This window comes from Nyctibius grandis, chromosome 1 (genome assembly GCF_013368605.1).
Source record: "Nyctibius grandis isolate bNycGra1 chromosome 1, bNycGra1.pri, whole genome shotgun sequence".
In the NCBI taxonomy this organism is placed as follows: domain Eukaryota; kingdom Metazoa; phylum Chordata; class Aves; order Nyctibiiformes; family Nyctibiidae; genus Nyctibius; species Nyctibius grandis.
In genome coordinates, this window is record NC_090658.1 from 64,492,737 (window position 1) to 64,505,917 (window position 13,181).

General features: G+C 45.9%; 1 protein-coding gene across 1 annotated transcript in view; it reads right to left on the reverse strand.

Moving 5' to 3' along the window:
* Nucleotides 1-7,080, reverse strand: part of ARFGEF3 (ARFGEF family member 3) — a 95,647-nt gene extending 88,567 nt beyond the window's left edge. Inside the window, exons 1-2 of the mRNA XM_068401787.1 lie at nucleotides 6,996-7,080; nucleotides 5,781-5,832 (exon numbers count right to left, since the gene is read on the reverse strand). Coding sequence (XP_068257888.1) covers nucleotides 5,781-5,832; nucleotides 6,996-7,080 — 137 coding nt within the window. The remainder of the gene's footprint in view (nucleotides 1-5,780; nucleotides 5,833-6,995) is intronic.
* Nucleotides 7,081-13,181: the final 6,101 nt, after the last annotated feature.

Sequence of the window (13,181 nt, forward strand, 5' to 3'; positions counted from 1 at the left end):
GGACTTGGAAACACTTAGCACCTCTGAAAGCCAAGACCTGTATCTCTCTGATTAGGCACCCAGAATTGGTGCCTTGAAGGCTTGAGCCTGCACCTCCATTTGATTTCGATTACTTTCTGCAACTTTTAGGTACAGAGATGTGTAGTGTACAGATATGCTGAAGAGATAAGTAAGCATTTGGACAGCCTTTCTGGTTCTTCTTTGAAGAAGGAATGTAAATTACACCTGTTACTATGCCAGAAAGCTTCACTCATCAACATGTCTCATGGCCATTACTTTCAAGTCCACAGGGGAAACTTTAAGCTGGAATGAACAGCAATTCATACTATCAAGAGTCTTGCCTATGCATCTTCTGCACTCAGCTACATTTCTCTGAGAGTAAAGAGACAACAGCCGCACAAGCTCCACAGAACAGGTCAAACTCAAGTCTGCAGTGATGCTTCTGCTACACTGAGACAAGGTCAAAAAACATATTTTGCCATTGTTCTGGTCAGAAGAAAAGTAGTGACAGGATAGTAGAAAGACCTGGAAATCACAGGAAATATCTTAGAACTATGAGAAAGTCTCTTTAGAATAATAATAAAAATTTCCTAATGAAGAATGGCAGGGACATAGTAAGAAATTCTGTATATAAGGTTCCAGGTTCCAGTAAGGACAGAAACACCAAAACACAATAGCTAAACTACCCACTAAGCCACAACCTCCCTCCAAAGTCCCAACCAACCTCCTCTTTACAGCACCATGTCCATTCTGATAGAAAGCCACTAAGTTTTATATAGCCTATAAGGCACGACTTAATTGCATAAAGCATTCCAAGAAACTCTAGTATAACCAAGTTTTTTCAAGGCACTATGTGACTGGCAAGCACTGTCTAGCCTCTTATTTTATTCTCTGGTATGTATATAATCCTCATTAGTATTAAACTGCTCTGATCAAACATTCTCTTTCAAGGCTTATTTTCTTGTGTCTGTCCAGTTACCTTTTATGGACCCTATTTCAGCCTCTAAAATCACAATGAAGAAACTGGCCAGGAATTAGCCAAGAAGAGAGACTTGCTCAGTGTAGGTGGTTGGCCTTACGGCAGAATTTGTCACCTTGAAAATACTGAAGTGAATTGCAGCCCAACTTAGTAGCAAACAATTATTTGCTGGCAGACAACATTAAGCTCTCTTAAGCTATTTTCCATGTGATCAATTCATCAATTAAAACAGCAGCACATCAATTCCTTTTACCTAATTAATTATTTATAAGTCATCCATCCAGCCTCCTCAAGCACTTAGTATATGTCGAATCTTCACAACATCTGTTCATCAGAGACAAACATACTAGGCAGGCCACAATTGACCAGTTACCAATGGGTTACGTGAGTCTTCCTTCTCAAGAATTCACAGGACGTCTATGGCAAAGCCTTGAACTGACATAAGGTCATTTCCATTCTGGTCCACTTTAATCTTCTTTACTTTTTCGTATCCTTTCTCAATAGTCTGATCACAAGTTAAAGTACTGAAAAAGCACACACATATTCCTATGCCAAGGCAGAGCTGACAGGACTCTGTGGGGAAGTCCATACTTGTTGGAGATTTGTATTTCTTTAGGAAGTGAGACATTTAAATGATGCCCCTCACTAGAATTAATATGCAAGGTCATTACCTGGGATTTGGATTCATAACTCCAATTAACATCAAAGGATGCTGAACAGCAAAATAGTCTCATTTAGCTCCCTGAAGATATACCCAACAGATCTCTATCAAACTAATTAAAAATTGACATTCCAGGCTGAATGTCCAGTCACGGCACTCCCTTGGGGCAAAAGTACCCCACGTGCTCCCAAACATAGCGGGCACGTGCTATCTAAGCAGTTACCAGACAAGTGCTGGAGACAGCTCCCATACAAATGCTACGGCTGAACCCCCGAACTAATTGCACCGACCTCAGGAAACTCTCATGTGGCCTGTCTGGTGTTCAGTAACAGAAGATCAATACAAGAGAGAAACCTTTGGATAGGTCAGAAGCAAGCCAGAACATAGAAATAATCTATCCCAACAGTACGGTGGAGAGAAGTACATAGCAGATATGTAAAACCCCCTGAACTCAACTAGTCATAGTCTGAAGAAATGAAGAGAGATAATTTGTCCTCTCCATTCTCATGCTAGGATCACTCTCTTAAAAGAAAACACTATGAAGAACCTCTACTCATCTAGAACTGTGATTTCAAAACCAGCAAATGGCCTTTTACTTTTGAAGAGGAAAAAGAGGGAATATGCAGTTTACACCTTCTGCTTCTCATGAGCAGACTTCATTCTTCAGTTCCAGAAGGAAAAGGAAGACTTAAGCAAGGGCATAACCATCCTGTTAAACAGCAGTAATACCAGCACAACTTGTTAGTGGGAGCCAGATGCTGCTTTGTGGAAAAACAGAAACAATACTCTTCGGGGTACTGTCCTGGTTTTGATGGGATAGAATCATAGAATCAATCTTCTGTTACATTTTGGTTTACTTTGTGGCCAGACATGGTACACAGGTTTTCATGGTGATCAAGGCCATTAGCAGCTTTTGAGTTAGCCAGGTGCTTAAGCTATGAGGAGCGAAAGCCAGGGCAGCTGACCCAGGCTGGCCCACAGGTGTGTTCCATACCATAAATGTCACGTTCTCTATAAATTGGAAAGTTTGCTGGGGATGGCTGGTTCCTGTGCTCTGCTCTCTTCTCAGTGGTTGCCATTCCTGGAGGGTCCCCCCCCTCACTTTATGGGCTGAGTATAACTTTGTGTATTTTGTATTAGTATTGATTATTGGTTTTCTTATTTTATTAAACCTGTTTTAATTTCAGCTCACAAGTCTCCCTCCTTTTCCCAATTCCCTTTCTTGGCTGGGGAGGGGATCTTGGGTACTCTTGGGTGATAGAGCAACTGGTTATTGTTTAGCCCTGGGTGCAGGCTAAATGGAGACAGGTACTTGCTAGATTCATTATTTCTGAAACCAAGCCAGTATCTATCTCAACTGGACATGGCAGATCATGAATCTCTGTCCCCCATTCTTATGCAGTATAGATGTGCCCTAGATCATTAACTTCCCCAAATATACTATAGAGAAGTGCTGATACACTTTCATTGTATTCAGTATATTCTAAGAACACACCAAACTTCCCTACTAAACAAGCTGGAACATTTTCCCCACCATGCTGTACTCTAAATACTCAGCTGCTGCTCTTGGAAGAGACCTCACAAATAAATCTTTTTCTCCTGAACTATTCAGCACACTGCCTTTAACACTTCCAGTACGTTACCTCTATGGATCTCAGATCTGAGTTGTGGACTAGGGTGTCGCTTGGTGGGAAGACAATACATACCTTCAGTCTAACTCTAGTATCACGGAATATTCCAGACCATGACCCCAGGCTCTCTATTACACCCAAAAATATTACAGCAGAAAGGGTGAATAGCAGATTCAAAGTGGGTGAGCAGCCAGGGGCTGGTCTGTGACAGCAGATGATGCAATCTGCACCTGATCAAGATGAAAGCAGGAAAGGGACACGGTCAGGATTCTCCATCCTGTGCCCATCTTGGCTATATTTCTGGTCTACTTTCAAGCCTATTCTTTTACAGTGTTAGGAACCAAGCTGTCACAGTGCTGTTCTTTAACAAATACCAAGCAAAGATGAACTTTTATCTAATTTGCACATCATGCAGGAGAACGCCAGCCCAAGATGTGGCCCAGTGTGCTGATTTGGAGTCTGGCAGTAGCTTGTTGGCAGAGAATGAAGAGTAAGCTCAGAGTACTGAGCTTACTGTCTGAGGTTGTCTGGCAGAACCATACCAAGGACCCCACAATCAAAGCTTTTATTCAAATTCTCTAGTGCTCCCTTCATTTTGTAAAACATCCAGTAATATTGAGTGCATTGTTACTGACAAGTCTAATGTTAAGAGCTCACTTCATCATAGCTACACCTGTGAAGATATTAGTTTTATTTAAAGAGATTAGGATTTACAGTGGAAAAAAAAACAGCTAAACAAATACAACATTAAGAACATTGGAGGCAGAAGAGAAAAAGGTAAGCATGTCTGTAAAAAGGCAGTAGGCAAGTGAAAAAGGAAGAAATGTGGTAACAGCTAACTAACTAATTAAAAGGGAATGAGAACAGTACTTAAAAAACAAAAGACCATACACTGTATGAAAGATGAAGGGTGATAAATGGGAAGATAAAGTGCCAAGTTTTTTCCAACCACAGTGCCAAGTAAACATAATCTAATTCTAACGGAGCTACTGGGAGTTACTCATCCAGCTGTTCTCAGCAGCCCAGCCTGTTAGAAATGCATGTGTCTGGCACTGGTCATGTCAGACCTGTGTGACATCCATTCCCCACTGACTTGAGGCCCCTTGCGGACTGCAGCTGACAGGATTTTAGAGCAGCAAAAGAACTGCTCTTATTCCTTCGCTGTTTAGTGACTGCTCTGGAATAACTAGCTCTTCAATCCCTAACTTGCCTTGTACAAAGCTGCACCAAGGATACCTGAAAGGAGCAGTGGGGAGTAATGAGGTGATAAAAATACTCCCAGGAGAGTACTATTGTGGTAAAAAAGTGTCACCTCTGTCAGCAGCTAATAGCGGCTATCTAGGAGGACTACAGGACAGGCCAAATTTATAGCAACACTCCTACATACTCTCTTATAAACTCAATCATCTCTGACTAAAGTACTTCGCCAGGGGAGGTTCAGGTTGGACATTAGGAAGAATTTCTTTTCAGAAAGGGTTATTAGACATTGGAATGGACTGCCCAGGGAGGTGGTAGAGTCACCATCTCTGGATGTGTTTAAGAAAAGACTGGACATGGCACTTAGTGCCATGGTCTAGTTAACAGGGTGGTGTCAGGGCAACGGTTGGACTCGATGATCCCTGAGGTCTCTTCCAACCTGGTTGATTCTGTGATTCTGTGAAATAAGAAGGGGTACCTTTGCATCTGACAGACTTTAATTAATTTCTTCCATGGATTTGTTGAGGTGCTTTTTGAACCCATGCAAACTTTTAGCATTCTCTAAGAAGGCAAGCCTAAGCATTTCACATCTTAACTCTAAGTTGTGTGAAATAGTGTCCTCCTGTTTTGAACAGTGCACTTGCTAATTTCTTTGGTGCTTCCTAGTGGTTCTGTCAGAAGGGACAGTGAATAATTTTGCCTATTTACTTTCTCCATAGCAACCAGAATTTCCAAAATGAGATCTTAAATATCTCTACAAATGAGGGCAGTGCCACCTCTCCCATTTTATAGGTATACAAATGGAGGCAGGAAGAAGGCTTATTCAAGATAATCTAGCAGGCTAAAGGAAGAAGTAGGCATCAAAACTGTATTATTTTAGTTCCTACCCAGTGTCCTAGCTACATCATGATATAACCTTTCAGTTTCTAGAATATTTATTTTCAGTAAACAAAAACTGATCTAGATTTAAAAGAAAACAAACACACTGAGTGAGAAGCATCATCACTTATACTGAAGGCTGTAATATAGAAGGAAAACTCTTCAGACAATAAGACAGCCCTCCCTTCTAACCGTCACCATTATACATACTCATGCCCATTTTAACACGTTTCCTTATACTTCATTCACGGCTAGAGGCCAAGGGCTCATCAGCAAATTATCCACTACTACCAGCCTAGATATGTATATCTACAAACTAAAGAAATCACATAGATTCAGCCTTCTCCTCCATCTACTTCACTTTTAATTCAATTTTTTACTTCAGTTTACAAATACTCACAGCTCCACAGGATTCAACATTAGATGTTCTTACCTTAGCTGATATGGAGGTATCTTGATAGCAGCATCAGGAGAATCCAAGGTTTCTGTATAACCAAAGTAAACAATAGAGCTTTTAAAAGAAACTTTTGATTTCAACCATAGGAATACATCTGCCTACAATCTCTGAACCAATGATCCTAAAGTTTATACCTACACCAGCTGACAGAACAACAATCACTGCTGCTCCAAGCCTCCAAAGATTTGCATGAATCTATCAGGGCACTGGGTGCCCAATGAGAAAGCACCGAGTACCATCTCTTCCTCAGTGAACTCCCTTTCACATATCAGCACTTTGGCAGCACATACACTAAAACTGTAACAGTATAGAGGATATTAGCATGGCTGCTGTGTGAGGATAACACACACTTAATGAAGCAACCCACAGAACATCAAGCTGAAAGGCCAGTAATAAGACAGCAACAGGTATGAACTACCACAGATTGCCGTAACTATGTATGGATGAAAAATAAAATTTTAAAGCAATTTTAAGTATCACAGTTATGCTGATGTAAGTTAAGGGTCTTGCTGACTAGTGCTCCGGGTAGTTAACGTCAAAAGCACTTCAAGTCACAGTCAATCTCTGAAAATGAGTGGATGCTGAAATGCTGCTAAGCTCATATTCCCTTAAAAGAAGAACTCATTTTATTGACCATTATTTTCATTACACAGCAAGGATAAAAGAGCTCATGGAATCCAGTCAAAAAAAATCCAGCTTTTAAAATAGATGCCCGAACGTAGCCAACAGAGAAAACTGTACTGGAGGGTTTTCACGATGATTTAGGAAGGGGGAGGGCTTGTAGAGAAAAGACACCACCCCAGCCCCCCCCCAACATACACAGAAACTGATAGCTACTGATACCCGTATCTACCTCGCAAGACGCACGAAGCAGACCCAGGAGGCGGGGGTGGGGGGAAAACGGGCGCTCTCGGGGCTCGCCAGCCTGTGCCTCAGTCCCCTACAGCAGCGCGGAGCTCCCGGGCATTTTGAACGGCCCCAGGCGCTCCGGTCCCTCCCCGCCAGCCGGAGGCTCCGCGGCCAGCGCGGAACAAGTTTGTTGGTCTCCCTGTCCCCGCTGTTACCCGGCCGGAGGCTCCTGCCCCGCACCGCTGTGGGGATGGCCGGGCCGTGCTCCCCTCCGCCACCCCGCTAGCAGCCCGGCCGCAGCGGGGTCAGCCCGGCGCCGCTGCCCGCGCCCCCCGCCCCTACCGATGGCCCAGGTGCAGCTCTCCTTGATGGCCTTGTGCTTGCTCCCCGACGCCTCCTTCTGCAGCTTTCGCAGGATTTCTTCCATCTTGCCTTCCCCAGGACCCTCGCGTAGCCGCGGGGGCAGAGGAGCAGGCGGCGAGGAGGAGGAGGAAGGGGGTGCGGGCGGCAGAACGGTGCCGGGGCTGCCCCCGCCGCGGCCGTGCCTACGCGGGGACGGTGCGCGGCACCCCGCTGCCGCCCCGCCGCCGCTGATGAATCACGCCGAGCTCCATGGCGGGGACACGTCAGTTGTTGCCGCTGCAAAGTCCCTCCTCCGCCGCCACCTCCTCCTCTCCCACCCCGAGCAGGGCCCGGCGGCGCAGCGGGGCTGGGGCCGGGCCTGGCCCCGCCCGCCGCGGGCAGAGCCGGGCGGTTGCGGCCTCTCTCCGCCCCGGGAGCTCAGGGAAACCCTTCCCGACGGCTGCGGCAGCGGCTGCTGCCGGCCGTGGAGAGCCCGGGGAAGCGGAGCGCGGGACGGCGCCACCGGAGCCGGCCTCCGCGGCATCAGCTGCCCCCGGGGGAGGAACACGGCGCGGGCGGGCTGCGGCCTGGCCGGTTGCCACGGCGACCGGCGGGCGGGGGGCGCCGGCAGCCCCTGCCTGCCCCCAAGAAGCGGGAGGGTGGGCTTGGTGTCCGCCTGCGGTTTAGGCGCAGCGGCTCCAGGCGGGCGACCCGAGGGGTCGGGCGGCGTGCCCGTGGCCCGGGTTGGGAGACTCTTTCTGGGCTTTGCGGGGCTGAGGCGGGGGCTTGCTCCCGGGCCTCCCCGCCGTCCCGCTGCTGAGCGCGGCCCGGGCCCGCAGGGCTGGATTCCTGTTCCCCAGCCCCGCCAGCCCGGCGCTCCGCTCCCTGCCGCAGGGCAGCCGCTCTCTCCCGCAGCGTCCTGCAGAGCCACAGGCGCTGCCACCCGGGGAGGGTCGCAGGGAGTCAGCTCTGCACACCAGCGTGTGTGTAGGCGCTGGTCATCCTCTGAAATCGGCGGGATCAAATAAACGGCCATGAGCCCTGAGGAGCTACCGCCTTTCTCCCCAGCTGGCAGGCGCAGAAGGTCGCGACTCAACCTGTGCCTTGAGAAGAACGCACATCCCTGTGTCGCCACAACGAGCCAGCCCCCGGGAGAGAGAACAGCCACTCTGCTGGCTCAGACCTTCCTCAGGCCCCGAGTGCTTTCTACCCAGCAAAACTGCTGCCTTATTCAGTTTGTTGTTTCCCTGCCTTGTCTTTGGGATATGCCACTTGCCCTTTTTGCAACTGCATCAGTTAATGTTAATTGTTTTAATGCCGTTGGTGTTGCAGCATCTTTCTCAAAAAATGCAAGAGGACAAACATGCTAGAAAAAGACAACAGATAAGAAAGGCGGTGAAGGTAGCAGCTGGCGGTATTAGCCAGTGGTTATGTCTGCTACCGCTAATTGGAAGAGTACCAATTGCGAATTACCAGACAGAATATTGGCACCTGCTGAATCAGCCATAGCATTTCCCATAGGATACTGGGCTTTCAAAGGCTGTCCCTTATCCAAATACTTACAAGGGCTGATCCTGCTTGTGTTTGGAAGTATAATGAATACATCATCCATAGTTGCATTTTAAGGCCAGAGTGTAAAACTCGTGTCTGAAGAAAAGGATTTACAATGATGCCAGAAAGGTCTGGAGATGTATAGGGAATGCCTAGAGCTATAATACAAAGGATTAAAAAAAAAAAAGCTCTAGGAGAAAGACCATTAAGCTGCAGATTCCAGGGCATAAACCAACCTTTAAGAAACTAGAAGTAGTTTCCCAAAGTTACTTATGTCTGACCGTGCTCTGCCACCTTCCTTGGAATGAAAAACTGGTAATAGCTAGTGGCCAGGGTTGCCAGTGAACCATGATGCTGTAAGTCAAGGCTCAAACTGAAGTGATGATGAATTGTCCCCCACCTATGTCCTTCCTCTTTATTCTGTGATGTGCTTAGTGGAAATGAGCATGGGGGTGGGTTTCTGTCTTTTCAAGACTTTGACTTTTTTTTTCCTGGGGGGGAAAACAACAAAAAGGACTGTGATAGTGTTTAAGGTATTTTTAATGTAGGAACGATGTACCAGAGATCATTTGGACCTGTGGAACACTAAAAGATAAATATGTATCTATTCATAGTAAATAATTAATTGCTTATTTTCAGGAAGCCACTGATGAAACTGAATTAATTTTTAATTTTAGATTATTTTCTGACTATAGGCATCATCAACTCACTAGTTAATTTCTCTGTGGTCTCTACAGGAAGCCCTTTACAGCTGAAATCCTCACCAGAGCTACAGTGTTTTCATAGATGCTGATGTCGCTGAATCAAGACTTGCATTTATTTGTGTTTCACTCACTGTCCAATGTCTTCAAGCAAAATGGATTCTGTGCTGCTAAACACTTTTCCCAGTAGTTGTGTCGGCAGAGTGAAACAACGGTCATGTTCAGGCTCTCTACAGCGTCTTATGTCTGCCTATAAGATTATGCAGATGGAAAAACAAGTAAGCCATGATGAATCTTCCCAAGCAAATGTATGTCAGAGTACTATAAGTCAGCTTGCTGACACTTTTCGTGTAAGGACCACCATCTGCAAATGACCAGGAGTCCATCAATCCTTGTCTCTGTTGTCTACCATAAGCACATAAATACACAGTAATCATGTCCTGCTGGAAGTCAGTCACTGAATGCGCTTTGCACAGGGAGGAGGTCACATTCAATCATGCACTTTGGGCTCCCCTTCAAGGCAAGTGGCCTAGAATGTCACAAGATCTGGAAGTCCAGGTACAGAATAGGGATGACGGTGAAGAAACCTTCTATCTTCTGCCATGAAAGGGCAACTAAGCTTTCTATGGTCATGCTTATAGCTCATAAGTCCTCCTTGCCATGTCCTGGCTGTTGAAAGCCAGCAGCCCTCTGCAGCAGTACAGGCTACCTAGGACTCAGCTCTGATGATCCCCTGCACAGCTCAAGCCTTGTGCAACTGGAAGTCAGAAGGATCCTATGCAGATCTGGTATGTGCAGGGTGCAGTGGTTATATATCACTAAGATGCAGTGGCAGATATGCAGTGTGCTTTGGGGACTCTCACGTGGCAGTGCTACTGATCTTTTGCATTACGTGAATGCAGATTACGTCCCAGGATATATCCACAGCTGTGAACGCAGCCAAGAAGTGTGTAAGCAAAGCCAAGCTACCCAAGACACCCAGAGTAATAGATTTGTATTAGTACAATTCTCTGTCAAGACTAGTAAGCAGAGTTAAGAAGCAGTATATGCATACCTTCAGAGATCTCCATACTACTATGGCTCTGCTCCTTCCAGTACAAGGAAGGCAATGTGGTACTAGTTTAAATCTCTTCCCATAGCATATAGCCATATTGCCCATGCACACACCTGCCTCGTCACTCTAGTCTTTGAGATCCTAAAAAAGAACCAAATGTACAGTGGAAAAGTATGAGACAAAGGCATGTTAGACTGTAAGATAATCACATATATTTGCTATTAGTCATTATCACTCATGTGTTACCTGTGCTTTGGCCATTTTAACAATATGCTTGGTCAGGAACTCATTGTACACTTCAGATGCTGGACAGTGTAGACTAAAGAGATGAACTGTGTCCCTGAGAACTTCCAGTTTAATTACAAAATACTAAGAAGTACCCTCTAATGACAGGAAAAACACCTTGTTCCATGGTTCAAAAATAGTGCTTAGCCAGATTTTTCAAAATTGCTCTTTTCCAAGAAGCACCCCCATGACTGGACTGACCAGACTTGCAAAAGAAGCTTGGGCTCAGTTTTCCTCAGGAAGGTCTGTACATGTGACTCCCCTTACGTATGACAAATTGCTCAAAAAACTTGAAGTGAAGGGGGCTGTAGCTGGGACATGGGCTCACCAACACCTTTGTGACACCTGATACCAGAGGCAGGTACCCTTCCTTCCCTCTCCCAGAGGGCAGCAAGACATGGACAAGCAAGACCCTTGTCAGGTTTTTTTTTCAGTTTTGGTTGTCTAGACTGTAACCACATCATTGGTGGCATTTGTCTTTTTTTGCCTGATTACACCGTTAGTTACCAGAGGCTAGCTGAGTGCTCAGTGAAGTTGTTCCTGAGCAGGTGCTGCTTTCTGCACCCTCCACAGCATGACTTTGCTGAACAAAGGCAAAGCACTGCAAAGCACAGTGGTAACGGGTGCTGCTGAAGGCAGGGATTACAGCGTTAGGGAGAAAAACCCTCTGGAGTGGGAGCTGTGAATAAAGCTAGCACATATTCAGGACTGTCTTTTCAACATAACCTTACATCGTTTATTCTGTAAAGAACAGTTGAAGCAAAAGTAAAGCATTGAGACCCAAGACAGAATAGAAATAAGAGACAAGACTTTCTGGCCCTGCTGAGATACACGTTCTGCAAAGACAGAGGAAAAGCAAAAATCCCCTTAACTGCCTTCAATCTACCATAATCTTCTCATCTCCCTGCAGAATTGCAAAGGCAATCGAAGAGGGCATGTCCTGGTTTCACTGGGATTTGGTTTCAGTTTGTGGCCAGCCAGGATGATCAAGGCCCTCAGCAGTTAAATCTGGGGCAGCTGACCCTGGCTGGCCTATAGCTGTATTCTATATCATTGACATCAAGCTCACTGTAAAAGAGAGGGTTTGCTGGGAAGAGGTGGGGTTTTTTCCTGCTCTCCTTCCTCTTTTCCTTACTCCCTCTTCCTTGCTGTGATTCCTGGAGCAACCTGCCAGTGATCTGTAGATGAGTATGCTGTTGTCTGCTTTTTGTTGTCATTTATATTGATTTTCTGCATTTCATTAAATCTGGTTAACTTCATCCCATGAGTCTCCCTCTTTTTTTCCCAATTCCCTTCCTCATTTGGGGAAGGGATATTGGCTGATAAAAAAAACTGCTATTGTTTAGCCCTGGGTGCAGGCTAAGTGAAGACAGTTTATTTGGTGCCCAACGTAAATAGATCACCCGGGAGAACCATAGACTTTTGGCTTAAGAGTGTTTGAGGGTTGAAGTTTTCACAGATTTGACTGTTTTTTGGTATGAGTCTTTGTCATGTTGGTGGCGGTAGTAGGGCCACTGGGTGGCATTCTCTAGCGTTTGGTTTTACAGTTGCTTTTGGGATGGCTAATCAAATGGGTGGTTTGGCCGTTGTTTGTTACTGGTTTTGTGCAGTTTGTCACTTCTGGACATGGACTTAAAGGTATCAGTCTGCTATGTGGTTTGGTATTGGTTTATGGTATTATAAATTTGTTTGGAACTGGGACCATTTCTGATTTCTATGGAATGGGAATGAGTAACCTGTATGTTCTTTTTCCTTTCAAGTGGATCTCACTGGTTTTTGAAAATTTTGCGTACCTATGGGATGTCTCGACCACCATGGTCATATTGTTAGGTCTTTTGAATGTTGTTCAGTTCCTGCTCTTGCTTCAACATTGGTATAAGGGCAGATACAGCACAGCTGCTGCAACCACTGTAGCTGCCCCAGTCCCCACAACTGGAATTGCAGATACTTGGACCCTGCCAGTCCCTGCAGCAGACACCCCGGCTACCCTAGAGGCTATTCAAATCTCTGCACTGGAGAAGGGTGGAGCTCCGGAACACCTGCAATATATTGATGACATCATTGTATGGGGTGACACAGCAGAAGTTTTTGAGAAAGGGGAAAAGTCATTCAAATCCTTCTAGAAGATGGTTTTGCTATCAAATGTGCTAAGGTCAAGGGACCTGCAAAAGAGATCCAGTTTTTAAGGATCAAGTGGCACGATGGCTGCCGTCAGATCCCCATGGACGTAATCAACAAAATAACAGTGATGTCTCCGCCAATGAACAAAAAGGAGACACGGGCTTTCCTAGGTGTAGTAGGCTTCTGGAGGATGTACATTCCCCATTACAGTCAGATTGTGAGCCCTCTCTATGAAGTAACTAGAAAGAAGAATGACTTTAAATGGGGCCCTGAGCAACAACAGGCTTTCAAGCAAATGAAACAAGAGATAGTCCATGCAGTGGCCCTTGGACCAGCCCGGATTGGACCAGAAGTAAAGAACGTCCTCTATACTGCAGCTGGAGGGAACGGTCCTACCTGGAGCCTCTGGCAAAAGGCACCAGGGGAGACTCGAGGTTGACCCCTGGGGTTTTGGAGCTGGGGATAGAGAGGATC